At 36.6% G+C, this 17,329-nt stretch overlaps 1 protein-coding gene across 14 annotated transcripts in view; it reads left to right on the top strand.

The window, feature by feature from the left end:
• Positions 1 to 15,606, top strand: part of LRRFIP2 (LRR binding FLII interacting protein 2) — a 61,983-nt gene extending 46,377 nt beyond the window's left edge. For 6 of the 14 annotated variants that reach the window (XM_072853585.1, XM_072853587.1, XM_072853583.1 and 3 more), the window contains 10 exons: positions 643 to 813; positions 1,521 to 1,613; positions 4,750 to 4,842; positions 8,788 to 8,889; positions 9,151 to 9,283; positions 10,630 to 10,679; positions 12,129 to 12,249; positions 13,283 to 13,362; positions 14,538 to 14,642; positions 15,411 to 15,606. In XM_072853585.1, the coding sequence (XP_072709686.1) occupies positions 643 to 813; positions 1,521 to 1,613; positions 4,750 to 4,842; positions 8,788 to 8,889; positions 9,151 to 9,283; positions 10,630 to 10,679; positions 12,129 to 12,249; positions 13,283 to 13,362; positions 14,538 to 14,642; positions 15,411 to 15,521 (1,059 nt within the window). In that variant the 3' untranslated portion in view covers positions 15,522 to 15,606. The remainder of the gene's footprint in view (positions 1 to 642; positions 814 to 1,520; positions 1,614 to 4,749; positions 4,843 to 8,787; positions 8,890 to 9,150; positions 9,284 to 10,629; positions 10,680 to 12,128; positions 12,250 to 13,282; positions 13,363 to 14,537; positions 14,643 to 15,410) is intronic. The other 8 variants (XM_072853589.1, XM_072853588.1, XM_072853596.1 and 5 more) reach the window with 2 other exon arrangements.
• Positions 15,607 to 17,329: the final 1,723 nt, after the last annotated feature.

Below are 17,329 nucleotides of genomic sequence, written 5' to 3'. Positions count from 1 at the left end.
TGAGAGAATTGTGTAGGAGGGTATATAGCAAGGCATACGTGCAGCTTCAGGTAGAGAATCAAGCATGTGAATCTTTACATGCTTTTTTTAAATCTTAGTAAGAAAGACAATGTCTGCTTAAACAGAATCATCATTACTTAAAGTGTGACTGCCTTAAAACTTTGAATCTGAGGTGTAGAGCACTACTTAAATAATGAGCATTAAGTTAAAGCTACTCTTAGAGATATTTCTGTGATCTTTAGTCATTTAATTGTCTTGAGTTCTGTCAGATTTGTTGCCTCATTCTGAAGTGTTTTCTTGTGCATGCACTGAAAATACAATAAAGCTGTGATATTACTACTTTATCACTGTGATTTAAGTTGTGAAGGTAGCAGAGTAGAAAAGGCAAGTGGAATATTATATTGTAATTTTCACACTTTTGTCATAACTTTTCATTGCTGTGTATGACTTAGCCTGAATAATGGAAATTGAACTGTGACTTGGTATTTCTAAAGACAAGACAAGAATAATAACTCAGAAACAAAAATGGTTGCATAATTTTACCATATGACAGGTAGCACTCTTCAGCATTATGGTGGTATTTTAACATAATAACAACGCATCAAGAAGTTAGACTAATGTAAGCCTTTCTACCCTCTATAGGATTCACTAGCTGAAGTTGAAGAGAAGTACAAGAAAGCTATGGTTTCCAATGCTCAACTAGATAATGAGAAAAACAACTTGGTTTACCAAGTGGATACTCTAAAGGACGTCATTGAGGAGAAAGAAGAACAGATAGCAGAGTTCTATAGGGAGAATGAAGAGAAGTCAAAGGTACTGATTTTTAAGACTTTTTTTTTTCTAATTATGAAGATAAATCATAGAAGCCAGGACTACTTAGTAAGAACAGTTGAAAACTTTTGGATTAGTAGAAAAGTCTGTCTCTTAGTGGCCAAAGATGTTTTGAGTCTTGTGATTTGTTTTTTTGTTGTTGGTTTTGTTTGTTTGTTTTTAAAACAAACCAACCACCCCCCAAAAAAACCCCCAAACAAACCCCAAAACACATCCCAAACCCCCCCACACACCATCCCCCCCACCCCAGTTAAATGCAAATTAGTTGCATTTAATTAATACAATACACTAATTATAAAATATGCATTTAAATCGAATAGGACATGTGCAGTCCCATTTTTCTTGGAAAGGGAAGATCTGTGTGGCAGCTTTTTCCAGCAATATTTAGATAAATTCAGTATCTGAGCTTTTCTTGTTAATACTATGCTTAAACCTTTATGGCATCTTTTCTCTCCACTCTAAATTTTATTAAATAAAATCTTCTGTATAGTAAGTATCTGGAGAACTTACCTAAAACACTGATTCTGTGATTTTTAGCCACTTGGTAGGTAGAATTTCTCAAATTGTTGCAGTAATTTCTTAGGTAATGTTATATTAAGTGATATTACTAACTTTTTTAAACTTTATATTGGAAATTAGTGTCAAACCCAAAATAAATAAAAAATAAATCATTAATTTATTTAATACAGGAATTGGAAAGACAGAAACACACATGCAGTGTTCTACAGCATAAGCTGGATGAACTTAAAGAGGGCCTTCGACAGAGAGATGAATTAATAGAGGTATGTTCATATGAGTGTATGACAGAACTTGTGCAAATAAATATGGTGTAAGATTTGAATGGGAACAGCCATCATACACAAAACAAGCTTAAATATCTCGCATTTTTAAGAAAGAATTTATCTTGTTCTAGTCGGTAGAATTTAAGCTATCAATCTCTCTTAAATTATAAAGTTGAAAATGTCTCTGCAAGGTTTTGAAATGTGTAAAATCCTTAATTCCTGTGAGAATCGTGGTTCTCTCATGAACGTTCCTTGTGTCTTTCCTTCCTTGTGAGGGCAGAACTGATGTTTGTATGGCCAAAATCTTTTTGTATAGCCAGAAGTTCTGAAGCATGGATAATACCAAATATTATTCTTTGCCTTTCCCAAGAGTTTCCTTTTCAGTTATTTCAGATTTTTGTGAGCATCAACCACTGAAGTTTGCAGTAGTGAATGTTTGTTTGCTTACTAGTCAAGCATAAATATAGGAACACTGGTCAGCGTGTTATTGGGTCATAACCATGTTGCTGGGTGTGTGGTGTGTTATTTTCTTTTCCCCTCTCCCCCCTTTGATTTTCACAGAATCACAGAATTGTTTAGGTTGGAAAAGACCTTTAAGATCGAGTCCAACCGTAAACCTAACACTACCAAGACCACCATTACACCATGTCCCTAAGCACCTCATCCAAATGTCTTTTAAATACCTCCAGGGATGGTGACTCAACCACTTCCCTGGGCAGCCTGTTCCAATGCTGGACAACCCTTTCAGTGAAGTAAAATTTCCTAATAGCCAGTCTAAACCTCCCCTGGCACAACTTGAGGCCATTCCCTCTCGTCCTGTCACTTCTTACCTGGGAGAAGAGACCAACGCCCACCTCTCTACAACCTCCTTTCAGGTAGTTGTAGAGAGCGATAAGGTCTCCCCTCAGCCTCCTTTTCTCCAGGCTAAACAACCCCAGTTCCCTCAGACGCTCCTCACAAGACTTGTGCTCTAGACCCTTCACCAGCTTCGTTGCTCTTCTCTGGACACGCCCCAGCACCTCAATGTCTTCCTTGTAGTGAACTGAACGCAGTATTTGAGGTGCAGCCTCACCAGTGCCAAGTACAGGGGGATGATCACTTCCCTGCTCCTGCTGGCCACATTGTTTTTGATAAAAGCAAAAATGTTAAATTACATTTTAAAATGGTTGACAAATATATATATTGTTAATGATATGCAGGTGTCCATTTCTCATTGGTTTTGGTTCTAGCACTGTAAGTTGTAGTTAAATTAGTACGTCATTTTCCCACTACCTTTTGGTTTCAGTAAAAATTGATTATTTTAAGTGTATGGGCCAAAGTTTCCGCTACCTGATTTTTCAAAAGCTATGTAATACTGTGTCATGGTTTAGCCCCAGCCGGCAACTAAGCACCACACAGCCGCTCGCTCACTTCCCCCCCGGTGGGATGAGGGAGAGAATCAGAAGAGTAAAAGTGAGAAGACTTGATGGTTGAGATAAAGACAGTTTAATAGGTAAAGCAAAAGCTGCGCACGCAAGCAAAGCAAGGAATTCATTCACCGCTTCCCATGGGCAGGCAGGTGTTCAGCCATCTCCAGGAAAGCAGGGCTCCATCACGCATAATGGTTACTTGGGAAGACAAATGCCATCACTCTGAATGTCCCCCCCCGGTCCTTCTTCTTCCCCAGCTTTATATACTGAGCATGACGTCATATGGTATGGAATAGCTCTTTGGTCAGTTTGGATCAACTATCCTGGCTGTGTCCCCTCCCAGCTTCTTCTGCACCTGGCAGAGCATAGGAAGCTGAAAAGTCCTTGACTAGTGCAGCAACGACTAAAACATCTCTGTATTATCAACACTGTTTTCAGCACAAATCCAAAACATAGCCCCATACCAGCCCCTATAAAGAAAATTAACTCTATCCCAGCCAAAACCAGGACATACTGTATATCATTGATCAATTTTTTTCCCCGTTAAGTTCTTGTGCTCTCCAGGCAGTAGTACAGTAACTCCAAAAGACTTCTGAAAAGTCCCAGATCTGTTATGGTTACTGAGAAAATAATATGCTTCATGAACTGGAGTTGATATGACTTGCTAGCAGAAGAAAGGGAGTCAGATTAGCCAAAGCAGCAGCATTTTGCAAATTAATGCTGACAAGGAGAAACTTGGCAAATTCTGGTTGTAGCTCTGTCACTTGCTCTGGATTCTCTTTGACTTCACTGTGAAGGAAAAAAGCACCTTTATACTTTCTTCTTTGGTGGTGGTGGTTGTTTTTAAAAAGTATGTGAATCAAGAATATACAATAGATTTGTCTGGAGTGTTTGCTTTGGTAGAATGTAGCATATGTGTGTTGAATATGCACCAAATTCATGCAGGCCCTTCAAAGACAGTTTGCCCCATATTTACCATTTATTTGATTAACTTTTCCAGCTATTAATGCTAACAGATAATCTAGCAGAAGCCATTTAGCTTTTTGCAGAAAGACACATTCTTCCATTCCCAGATGTAAAATCAAGCTCACTCATTAGGAAGGTAAAAAATTATCTCTAGCCTTAAAAAATGTCATCTTCATACATAATTATATGAGCATAGCAAAGAATTTTAGTTTTGTTTGCAGGGCAAACAGCAAGATGCAGTGTCAGATAAAAAATAGGGCCACGCTTGATATGTATTAATGTAGTGTCAGCAGCTGTATTTCACTTCCTGGATGCTTGACTCAAACTTCCTTCTTTATACTTTCAAGAAGGTTTTTTCTTTTGTAAAATATTAATAAAACCACTTGTTAACGTAAGTGTTCACTTCCAAACAGGACTTGAAGGTATCTGGAAATTACCACAGGGTAATTATTTTCCTAAAGAAAGGATGTTATCCCCAGTCTGTAATGGGAATTGTTACTAAAGTAAAGTAGCTCTAGTTGCACTAAATTCTCCCATCAACATTAAGTGATTGAATAAAATTAATTACCATTCTCTTGCATGAACTCATAAGCGAAATATTATGTTACACTTAGTAGCACCCTTTTTCTTCAACTTCATGCTCATAAACTCTTTGGTTGACTTTTTTACTATTTAATTTCCTTTATCTATTTGAATGGGTTTTTTTCCATCTCCTTACTTCTCTTTCCTCTTTTATTCTTCCCTCATCCTATTTACTACAGGAGAATCAACGCATGCAGCAGAATATAGACTCCATAACCAAAGAGGTGTTTGATCTCCAGGAGACAATTAATTGGAAAGATAAAAAAATAGGGGTATGAAAAAAAAATATGGGGGGAAAGGTATCTTTTCATTTTAGAAGTAGATGGATGCCTCCCACCCCCGAAGGAATGCTGTGTACTCCAAAGAAATGAAGGCCACTCCCAATTTAAATATTTAAAACATTTTGCAGTCTTTCTCTTCTTTAGAAAATGAGCTCCACTTCATCTTTACTTGCATAATGATGAATAATACTAATTAAATCTATAACATAATAAACTGTTATGCATACAATTTTATAATTTTCTACAAAATATTTTTTTACCTCTATTCAGGGCTTGAAAAAATCATCATTTCCCTATTCTTAACAAATGTAAAAATTGCCTCGGTCTGTATATTGATCCATAGTGACATAGCAATAATAAAATTTTATACAGATTTGAAATTATTTTTAAAGCTTTTTATCTCCTTAGAGGCAAATACAGTTTTCAAAACTTGAACAGCTTAAACCTTGCTCACCCTTTGGCTCCTGCCTCTGTTGTCATCTTAACAATTTGCATAACAATTAGTGTATTTTCAAATAATCTGCTTTCCACTACCTGGGATAAGAGAAGAGAAAATACCCCAAATAATGGAAAACCTAGGGAGCTGCAGGAGCTAAGGGTCAAAATGTAGAAGAAGCCACAGTGAATATTTGTAGATTGTGCTTGCATTTGGCATACCTAGTGCTAAAAAATATGATCTTGAATTGACTTCTGCAGCCACACTTGCATGTGCCTGTATTGCACTTCTGATCCTTCTAGGGCTGGTTAACTTGGACACAACACTGAACCAAGATGATTTTGTGATACCACAAACAAAATACCAAAGTTACCAACTATTGGAATTGAGAGTTGGAATCGAAACAGTAGTTGCATGGGACCTTTTGAGGAGCATCTGTAGGGCTCCTGAGTAGAAAGGAAGGTGGTACAGGAAGAACTGGGTTCATATGCACTACGCAGCTAATGTAGGTCAGGCAGAGTTTGTCAGCTTTGCTTCTGGACAGCACAGAAGTGGTAAAATTGTCTGAGAGTCAGCCTGATCCTTGATGATAACTACATGGCGCTGAACCTGTAGCTGTTCTGGGCCGCAAGTAGATTGCCTGGTGGTGAGAGAGAGTTAGCTGGATAGCCTTTAGAAAGGAATCATCTGCCTTTTAGTAACTCCAGGGTTATTTCTCTCTAACTAAATGAATTTTAGACCAGATTTTAACATATGCAGATTTATTTGAAAACTGCTGTGTTTGCTGGAGTTCAAGTCACTTTGAAAATTTATCTTCTAACCAGCACTACCCAGTTTAAAAAAGCTCTGTTATACTGTCTGTATACAGTCCATATTTATTTTATATTTCAGTCCTTCAATCTATATTGCAATCCTCTCTTCCATCATAAAATAGTATTTCAACCTTTTTAAGTTTTCTTCTGAACATTCTTCTGAAAGGTTTTTTTATTTTTAACCATATTCTTTCCATACTTAGTCTTCACCTTTGTGTACTGACTGTCCCAATTTGTGCAATTTTTTTGTGCAAGCACTTTTTCTCTTTCAAATACATTGTTAGAGTTAGTACAGCGCATATCATCTATCTAATGTTCAAAAAACTAGCTGCCAGCCAGGCTGACAAGAAAGATATTTTTTCCTTTAGCCAAAATTTTCCTGCCAGTTTCTGTGTTCTTGTAAATACCACAAGTGGATTTTTTCTAGTTTATTTTTTTACCATCTTGAAATTGAAATTTCTTAGTTCTTAAAATGTAAAAATGCTGCTGTCTTTTCTCACTTCCGTTATCTTAAAACATTTACATATTTTTCTTAGCTCACAGTTTTTGAGTCTTTCTCCCCAATACTGAGTAGTTTTGCTAATTTTTATTTTATTCCAGCTTCAGAAGTCTCAGAGAAGCTTCGCAAAGGAGTAGTTTATAATTAGAATTGTAACCTAGTTTTATAATGTATGCAAAAGTGCTGCCTCAGAGGAAAAAAGGGAGGCAAGCAGAACAGAGATAGCATGAGTCTGTTTTATACCTGCCTTCTTATGTTGTCCTGTTTCTACAAAGTGATTGAAATTTGCAGTTGTATTTGGTCTTAAATTAGATCAATTTGAGGACACTGAACTAACTTCCAGGTTATATTCCTGAAATACACAGCTATTTTACTGTTTGACTTCCAATTGTACATGTGTTACCAGTTTGAAATTAGCAAAGGTGTGTCTGAGTTTAGTATAGATTTTGTGAGAGGTTTTGGAATATTTAGAAAATAGGACCCCAGACAAATCTGCTTTCTGCTAAGTGATCAGATTTTAATCATACTGGTATGTTAAAACATGCCTGCAGAGCTGCTTTGTCCTCATTTTTATTCCTTCCCTGCCACCCCATGATAGAAGAATTGCAGATGTAGATTTAGTACAAAATCCATGTCATGTATCATAACCCCTGAGCATACAAACACTAGCAGTTTTACTAAAGTTTTTCAACATTGAATAATGATTACTAATCTCTCCATAGGTAGAGATATAACTATATCAGTTTCACTTCCTTCCCCATCAAAATTTTCTGATTTCCAACACTTGCGCCTAGGGGGTGAGGATAGAAAGGATGTTTTGGGAAGGTCAGCAGCATCACAGGGCACTGCCAAGCACACGCAGGATCTGTGTCTGCAGTGTGATTCTGGGCCTTTGACCATTCTCTCAAGTGGGTGAGCTTACTTCCCTCTCTGGCTCTGCCGCTATTCTTCAAAAATGGAAAAGGTGTATGTTGTCTTTAAGTGGAACACAAAATGATGTAATGATTAAGGTTCTTCACACATTTATAATGTAGTTACAGAGATCTAGTATGTGTTAGGAAATAAAAGGACATTTTATGAATTCTTAAACTATGATGTGATAGCTAATGCTTTCACACATGTTGAATTACCTGTATTTTAAATGTTACATTCACATACTAATAAATCAAGTGCAACAGCACTTAAATTTTTCTGTTGAAATTGAGTAATGCATTAAAACATTGCTCTAATATACAGATTCTACATAATTATTAAAATTCAGCATACTGCAATTGTTATGTGGAGCAATTACAATACAAAGGTATACACCTTCATTTCTTTCTTCGTATCAGTCCATTCCTAAACATTGATGCATGATGCAAGGTTTAGTTGGATAATTTTCTTGGCAAAACGTGTGTACACTTTTGCAGTTGCTGTATGGTCAGGATTATTTGTAATGCATGCAGTATTGAATTTGAATGGAATACTGGGGTGCTACCCAGTCAAGTGAAACTGTCTGATTAACTGCCAGGTAACACAGCTCCAGTGTAGGTAGGCAAACCCATCTATGTCCATATTGTGCTTTTAGCTGCAATCCTTTCTTGTGCTAAAATAGTGCTGCTAGTGTTTCCTGCTTTTTTTTTTTTCCTGTAAAACTGATTGCTTTGGTTTTAGTAAAGGGTGGCTGTAATACTTAAGCAAGTAGTAAATAAACTAGTATTTGTAAGTGGATGACAGGCTTATATATCCAAGGTCTCTTCTGAGGTAAGATTTCTACTTCTATACCTTATAACAGGTAGAGAAATTAGTTCAATGAATGTAATGTTTTAGGATGTTTGCCAGTTGAGTTCTAGCAAATTTTATTTCTGGCCACAGGGTGCCTGTATTAAGAAGAATCACTTACTCTTTTGGTATTCAATTTAGTTCATCAAAATCTACCAAAAATAGAATCCACTAGATAAAAAACTATTCTAGAATCTACTAAGACTCACCTGGGAAAAAATCATGTTATGACAAACATGCAGCAATGAGGCTAGATATGTGACTTGTAAAAGGTAGTTATCAGAGATGTATGTTTATATATATTAAATAGCCCTTTTAATTTCTTTACTTTTATTGAGCTCTCTGTATTTACTTGTAGAAAATCTCTCTGCTATGTCATATGCTTTTTCTCTGTGCCATTCTTTTTCTTGCTATCTGCCTGAACCCAGGCCCTAGAAAGACAGAAAGATTACTTTGACTGCATTAAGAATGAGCGAGATGAGCTCAGAGAGGAGTTGGCTGACCTGAAGAAAACAATGAAGAGAGGAGAGGTATGTTGGTAGTAGTTACTTTACAGTAACAGACATCCAGGAATGGGGTATGAAATCAAGGTCACTGAAGAAGAGGAAGAATGGTTACTATTCTTGTGCAGTCTCAAAACCTGACCTTAGGGTAGGATACATGGCGCATTTCATTGTAACTGTTTTGATCAACTTGATCAAAACTTTGATCAAGCTTTTTAAAAACTTTTCTGTCCAGTTATATTTTAGCATTGCTCTTGTATGAGTAGCTTTTTTCTTTTGTATTTTTAGAAACATGGATTAGTTATAATTCCAGATGGCACACCAAATGGTGATGTAAACCATGAATCAGTGGTTGGTGCAATAACAGTTGTATCACAGGAAGCTGCTCAAGTCTTGGAATCTGCAGGAGAAGGACCACTAGGTAAAAATATCCTAACATACTTTATAGAGTATTTGAAGTCTTTGTTTCCCTCCTGTTCACAGTGGGTTATGACTTACAGACACAAAAAGATACCTGTGATGCTTCTGGAATACGTGCTTACTTTTTTTTTTTTTCCCCTCTCCTTATGCTGAGTAAGAAGACAGATGTATCTTTCGAGCCAAAAAAAATAATAGTATGTGCCTGGATGTTTGTAACTGGATCTCTTGGTCCAGTTTCTGTTTTATTACTGTCAGAAAATATCTTGCCTAAAAGTGTAGTCTTTTGGATTACTATGTCTTCCGTTGTGTTTTGTGAAAAAAAATTATTTAAAAGTATGTATAATCAATGAAAGAACTTCCATTATAGAGAACAATGCATTGTATATTCTTTCCCTTTCCTTGAAATACTTCTGCCTTTATTAGTGTAAAGCAAGTGCCATCTTTCATCACATTCATTAGGGAAAAAAAAAAGTTTTAAAAACATTCAAAAAATGACAAAGACAACAGAAAGATAGAGGTTTTGGGGGCCTTTATTTTAACTTGCTTTTTTATCCTTAGGTTGAACAAGTTGTTATATGCATAGTCAATCCACTGTAAAACTCTGTTAGTTAACATGCAATGAAGCATCTCTATACACTTGCATTATATTTGTACATAACATACAATAATAGTTACATATTTTGTTTTGACAGATATTAGACTTGATACATGTTTCTGCTGTGGCTCCCATCATAGTGAAATACAGATGTCTTTATGCTTTGTTACTGTCAAAGTTACAATTTCCAAGGGAGCTGCTCTAATCTTAGCACTGTGTTGCTTGGCAGACTGTTTTGTAGCCATTAGTGGTCTTCTGACTGACTAGAGATATTGCAACATTCCTGTGGGTCCTTTCCCAAGTACTTTTTTGTGGTTCGAGAACACTTTCTACAAACTTTCTAATGCCTTCCCTGAAGAGATAGCAATCATTAAGAATAAGACAGGGAAAAGAGTATACAGTCAGAAGAAAATTTTGCTGGAAATGGTTGTTCTAGATATTGGGACAAAACTGTGTTTTATTAATAATAAAAATCCTCAGTTGTAATTCTTCCCAGTAAATTAACTAACCTCAGAGGTCTTGCTTTTAAAATTGTTATACTAATAAACAGTGTGAATGAAATACTTTTCCCTTTTTTCTGCTATTAACTGAAGGCTGGTATGTTGTTATTAGTGAGATGTCAAAGTTTTATGCTGCCAGTGCTATTAGCTTTTAAGTTTGAGCATTTTATTTAAAAATGAACAAAAAATTATGAAAAAACATGTTCTTAGTTACAGATTTCTCTGGTTTTTAATTGGGTTTTTTGGTTTTAGATGTCCGGCTACGAAAACTGGCTGGAGAAAAGGAGGAATTATTGTCCCAGGTAAAATAAGCTATTATTTTCAGAAATAGACCTATGTGTATCCTTTTGCAGACTATTAATATATTAGCAATAAACAAATATTAAGCACCAAAGGTGCCTAATCAAATACTTGAGCACTAAAGCAAAATAAAATACTCAACTTCTTACCTGGCTGGCTACCAGGAATTATCAGCTCCTCTCACTAGTGTCCTTATCCATGTGACTGTGATCTTGGTTGGTAAAGAACCCTCATTTCACTAACTGGTTAGCTGAAATTTAACTTGCTGCTGACTCCACTATTAGCGCACGTACGTAAAGTTGTTCTTTCTTTTATTTTGTCTTATGTGGAAATACTAAAGTCGGTAAAATGACATTCTCACAAGCTCAAGTGGCACTTTCTTCCAAATTGCTAAGTGGTACTATTTCTTTGATCATTTCAGTTACTCAAATAGAAAATTAATGTTATCAAAGTAGTTGTATTTTAATACAGTTCAGTATTGACAAGAGAGGACTCAAGAAAACAAATAGCCATTGAACAATTTAAGAATACCATAGTTTTTGTGCTTCTAGTTGAACACATTGCAAATTTAAAGTGGTGTTGTCAACATTTGTTTTTGCTGTGACTGTACCTTAATTTTAGTATAGATACTTGGTTTAGAATGCCAATAAATTCTAGTATTGAATCAAGGCTATTAAATATAAGTATATAAAGATGTATATGCATATTTATCACCATATCATTGTAAAAATCACTGTTAATATATTTGATTTATGTAATGAATGGCAGTTTTGCAAGTATAACTCCCATACCACTAATTTGCAGGGCAATGTTTTGATACAAGAGTCAAAAATTAGCTCCCACTTCTTTCATAAACTCCAGACACAGAGGACATAGCTGAGACTACTGGAAAAATCCTGAGACAGATGCTGTAGCATAAAATGGAACCGTTTAAGACTAATGTGCACTACAGACTTGCCTAGGACCATTGCTTCCAGGTGGAGTAAAAGAGAGGACCCCCCAAAAAGCTGTGGGTTATTCTTTCTGTAAACTTACCAGGATATTGTTCATTATTTTCACACATCTTTAGAGTGTAAAAAGTATACTGTAGAAGAAGTGCATAAACAGAGTTTAATGCTGCTGCCTCCTCTGGAAGGGCAGCTCTGTTAAGAGTTACTGGGTGCCCCTGCATTGCACAGAGACCCCTGCAGCACTGACCGAACTGGTGGGTTTGGATTGTGCATTGACATGCAGAGAGCACTTGCCCAGCAATGGGGATGGGGGACTGCAGCCATGGGTGTCAGGGACTGGCTTCCCTGCCTCCCCTGCATGGCTCTGGTACTCCCGCTTACGGAAGCGACTCAGCCAGTGGCATCTTGGGACTGCTTTGCCTTTTTCCGATTGAACGTTTAGGTACACAACCACAGAACTTCTGGGACTCCTTTTATAACAAAAGAACACTTCTTTTTCAGGTTAGAAAACTGAAGATGCAGTTGGAAGAAGAACGACAGAAATATTCTAAAAGCGATGGCATGAATCCAGATATCATAGGCTTAGAGAATGGTTCTGACTTGCAGCTAATTGAAATGCAGAGTAGGTACATGGTTACGGTTCAAAGGTATTCTTACTGAGGAGAGGAAACAGAGTGTTCCAACTCCTTTTCCTATATTGTTGTGCAGTAGTAGTATTGTGAATGAATATATCGTTGAGCAGCTAGTTTTTTTGTTGGTATATCTCCTTGGAGGGAACTTCTCACTGCAGAATAGCTTAAAAATCTGCCTCTTTCAATGCTGAATAACAGTATTCTGGGAAGGTATTTTTCAGTTGATGACCTTGCCTAGAATGGGTGCCACTACTTGAACAATTTCAATTTTTAGATGATAGAATTTCAGCTGAGATATTTTGTTAATATTTTTCAACCTGACTTTATTTTGTTGAATCTTTGATACAGAAACTTAATCTAAAAGATTGTTATTCTATGAAGCAAAACATGAAAAAATATTTAACACAATATTCGGTGTTGCTTCATAGAAGCACAAAGCTACTTTCCATTTCAAGCAAGTTGTTTCTTCAGCTGAAAACTTTGTGTGACAGATTGTCATTTAATATGCTTGTGTTAATGAATGTGAACAGAGCACTGGCAATGTCAGGGCTAAAATATAACACCAAAATAATTTACAAAACTCCTTGGAGTTTGTCAGGCAGGTTCAAGCCTTGTGCTCCTTATCATTCAAATGTTGTTACAGATGTGTACACTAAATGTTGCTGGTATTACGTCTATTGTGATTTGACCCATTTTGCAGTGTGTTGCTTATTGTGTTGATTCTCTTTTTTGAGAGATGAGTTTGCTGATCCAAATATGTGTGTTTTTAAAAGGTGTGTATCTCATTTATACATCTGAGATTTAATGCACACTCTTACAGAGACAGTAGTTGTGTTCTCTAAATAACAGGAAAATTATTTCCTTTTCATACACTCAAACATTTCTGAAAGAACACTTACTGCTTTATAATCCTGTATATGGGCTTCTCAATAAAATGGTCTTTTTAATGAATTTTAATTAAAAGGGAAGCTGCCAGTTTAGAGAGTTGGTTTGAGTAATATATTCATGTCAATTTTTGTCTAGGAGATGCCAACAGACAAATTAGTGAATACAAATTTAAGCTTTCAAAAGCTGAACAAGATATAACTACCTTGGAACAAAATGTAAGTAGGTCTTTCTTCATATTTATTGTTATCATTACACTTGCTCTGCACATTTTTACAATACTTTTTTCAACAAAAGCTATGAAAACTTATTTCATCATTTGATTTACTGTTTGTTCTTTGCTTAGTTTGCACAGAATGGCACTACATTTGTATTTTTTCATATTTCCTGCAATTCAATACCTGTTGTGTGTAGGTCTAATCACAAGAGAAAATAATCTGGAGTTAATTCACTAAGATGTGAATGTCCAGCAGAATACAAACTGGAACTGAAGCTACTAGTTCAAAAAAATCAGTTTAGCTTAATTACTTGAAAGTTGTATAGACTGTGGAAGGTTCATAATTTACTCTCTGAAATGCAAGAGTTTGTTTTTATAGATATATATATATATATCTCACACTGATTTACTCACACTTTGTAAGTCTTGGTATTATAGTTCAGCATCTCTGTAGATCACCTGAAAATCACATAAAGGATTATAATTTGAATCAGAGGTGCATAGTTGGTCTGTCTTGCACAGCAATAGGCTATTAGCCTGTCCTATGGATTTTGGGGGTAGCAGGGAGCTATAAGTATAACAAACTAGCAAGTGGGCTTTAACGCCTGCAGATTGCAACCAGGATTTGTCTCAAGCCCCCTCTTCACTGCTGAACTCTGTGCTTGAGCTCAAGACCTCTTGCATCATGTCTTGGTAACAGTTACAGTCTCCTTTCTACTTTGCAGCTTTTCATATGCTCTCTGCTTTTCAACTTTACAGCTTTTGTTTTTTAATACCATGTGTTCCCCAGTTCTTGACTTTTTTTCCCAACTCTTCTCTCTCTGCTTAGTTCTTTAACCTTCTGTATCTTCTCAGCTGTGTCCTATACTATGTTCCATTCTCTACTGTTTCCTGTGACCCTCGCCAGGGAGGGACAGGCAGTGAAGGGTATTCTAAGCTTCTGCCCACAATTTATTTTACTGTTTTATTAGTTCTTTTAAACACTCTTTGCAATTATGGCTGCTGCTAACACAGTTAAACCCTCTTTATCCAGAGGGAGATGATACGATGGATAATTCACAGGATGCCTTGTGTTATGGTGGCTTTTCAGAAAGGGAAGCACAGCTGGTGGCAGGTGAGCTCAGGGTGGAACACCTGAGTAATCGTTCCTTTTTTTTTTCTTGTTTGGGTGTGCAGATTGGACGACTTGAGGGGCAGGTTGCAAGGTATAAAAATGCAGCAGAAAATGCAGAAAAAGTAGAAGATGAACTCAAAGCTGAAAAGAGGAAGCTTCAGCGAGAGGTAATTGACTTGACTTCCTTTTCAGCTGTATGCTCCTTTCAGTCTTGAACTGCTCTGTCTTTTGCCTCCAAGTTCTGTTTTTTTGTAATCTTTGGTTACAGCTTTTAACTGTTTTTTTGAGGAGGCCTCGGAGTCTGTGTTGCATTCAGAAGATAACTGTAGCACATAAAAGTAATACTAATCACAGTTCAATGCAGTACTTCCTTGAAAGGAAGGATCTCAAGTTGTATTTTCTTCTAAATGTGATAACTTGTACTATTTTAAACTAATCCTTCCATAAAAATTACTGGGGAGTCAAATGCTCCCTATGTCAAGTGCCAGCCTGGGAAGCTTCCAGCATGTACCTCACAGGGAGCTGGGAAGAAGCTGTATTTACCTGAGCTGTTGATCATGCTTGCTTAAGAGCTGCTGCATGACTAGCATGATGCCTGCTACCCATGGGGATATATATCCATCAGCAAGTAACAACAGCAGAGAAGATTTTACCTTTAATATGTAATAGGAAGTTGCATGTAGTAGGAAGGTGCAGGCACCTAGTACTTTTGGAATGAGTATGTTTCATGTTTCAATTGCTTCCCAATTTTTTTAACAGTTGAATTCCAGTTCATGTGACTGCAATAATGAAAGTATTGTGTCTTAACTTATGTGGCACTCTTATAAAGCATATAATACTTGTATTCCTGATTTAATTTCCTCTGTCAGAGCTTAAGAACAGCAGAAAGTCCAAGTAAACTTAAATTGATCATAACTTTTGCTTTCATTTTGTAGTTAAGAACAGCACTGGATAAGATAGAAGAGATGGAGATGACCAATAGTCACTTAATGAAAAGGCTGGAGAAAATGAAAGCAAATCGGACTGCACTTTTATCTCAACAGTGAAGTGGAAATTGAAAATATGATGCACTGCTCCTTGAATAACTAGCCCCTAGCTTGTTTTTAAATACAGACTTTTATTGGCACAAACTATTTGAACACTGAGCTGTTCATTGGTGGTTTAGTTTCATGATTAAATGGCATACTTCTTTTTGTAACTTATGAGAGAATGAAATGTAGTTTGAATTCCCACGTGAATGACAGCAATTTTTCTGTAGCGTTTGATTCTAGAGTCAGAGCTGGAGCACAATGCTGTATGTTCGACTTAGCGATAGAAAATGTTTTTAAAACTGTGGAATCAAGTTTACTCACGATCTCTTTTGGCTGCTTTAATGATGCTTGATGCTTGGAGACAACTGCATGAATTCAAGAAGACACTGTATTACTGTATTATAAACTAACATGTATTTGCTCAAGACATCACACAGCACAAGTGCCTTTTATCTGGTGCAATTTAGACTTCATTGTTGAAATAACCTTTGAAATCAGATAACATTTTATTTTAAGATACATTTGGGGTATTCAGTAAACTTTATACATTTTGAAAATACATTTTTGTAAAATATTTAAATTTATAAGAAAAAATAGGGACTGTATATAAAAATCTGCTTTTTTGCATGGGCACATCTGAGTTCTGGGTAATTTTGTCAAATACTAGCCCCTGGTACTCTTAGTATGAAGAGTGCACATTTAAAAACTTCTGTTGTACACCATCAAATTGTATGTCATCTGCTGCTTAAGTGTGAATTGAAATTTTAGGGTGGGAGGAAGGGGTGGGAAGTGTGGCTAAGGATTAAATGGACACTTTACTGACCAAAACCAGGTGTGTTGTGTTTTCTTTTAAATACTGAGATACCAACAGGACAGAGCTAAATCTTTGCAGAATAGTAAATTCTGATCTCCATATTCTTGAAAAGTATCTTTTTGGCTTTGAAATAGTGAGTTTGAATTTTTTTTTTTCTGATTTCTTATACTGGTCTGCTACTCTTTGACAGTACTGCCATGGAGGAGGGGGACAGTACAAGGAAGAAAGTGCTTTCTGGAATGGTGTGGTTTTTTGTCTGTAGCCTATGCTCTATGGACAGTGAATGCTATTAAGTACTTCCACTCTTTTCAAGCTGGCACATCACAAGTGGGAAATGAGCAGCACCTGCAGTGGCAATTCTGAATTATGTGAAGTGGCACTGCCCCTGCGTTGCACTTCACTTGAGGCCAGCAGGAGCCCAACATTTGATCTGAGAGAAATAATTATTTTGGACTCATATCAGATGATTTCCTGTTGCAAATTGCTACCTCTCAGGAGTATTTCTCAAAGCAAGGGAGGTTTTGGGACCTTTGAAGTCCAGAGGGTCAGTACTTCTTGCACCAGAGCTGCTTTCCAAAGAACAGCTATCTTGATGGTGCATAACTGAAGCTTTCTGTCTCTTTTGGTTTGGATGCCTCTTAGACTTGGAAAGAAAATGCCTTCCCTGTTGAGAAACCTCCTTGTAAGTAGCAGATGTCCCTAGGCCTACTCATTAAATAGGAGAAAATTGTAGTTTAGTGATCACACAGATCGTTGTCTGTGCTGTTAACTCTTTGCATTCCGTTGTGTACTTGTTCAGAAGAAACTATCAGGGTCTTGATTAGTTGTTCTTAATGGTGTGTATTCTGAAGATAAAGGGGATCCTTTGGGGGTTTTGAGAGTGTTCAGATGTCCAAAACTCTGCTAAAACTTTATTTTGCATATGGTGGGTAGCACATCTCTTTCTAGTTCACTTCCTCTAAACCACCCTGTTGAAGCTGGACATCTTACGGCACAGGGAAAACTGTGA

Source organism: Ciconia boyciana, chromosome 2 (assembly GCF_034638445.1).
Source record: "Ciconia boyciana chromosome 2, ASM3463844v1, whole genome shotgun sequence".
Taxonomy (NCBI): Eukaryota; Metazoa; Chordata; class Aves; order Ciconiiformes; family Ciconiidae; genus Ciconia; species Ciconia boyciana.
This window is presented reverse-complemented; position numbering and strand designations above follow the sequence as displayed.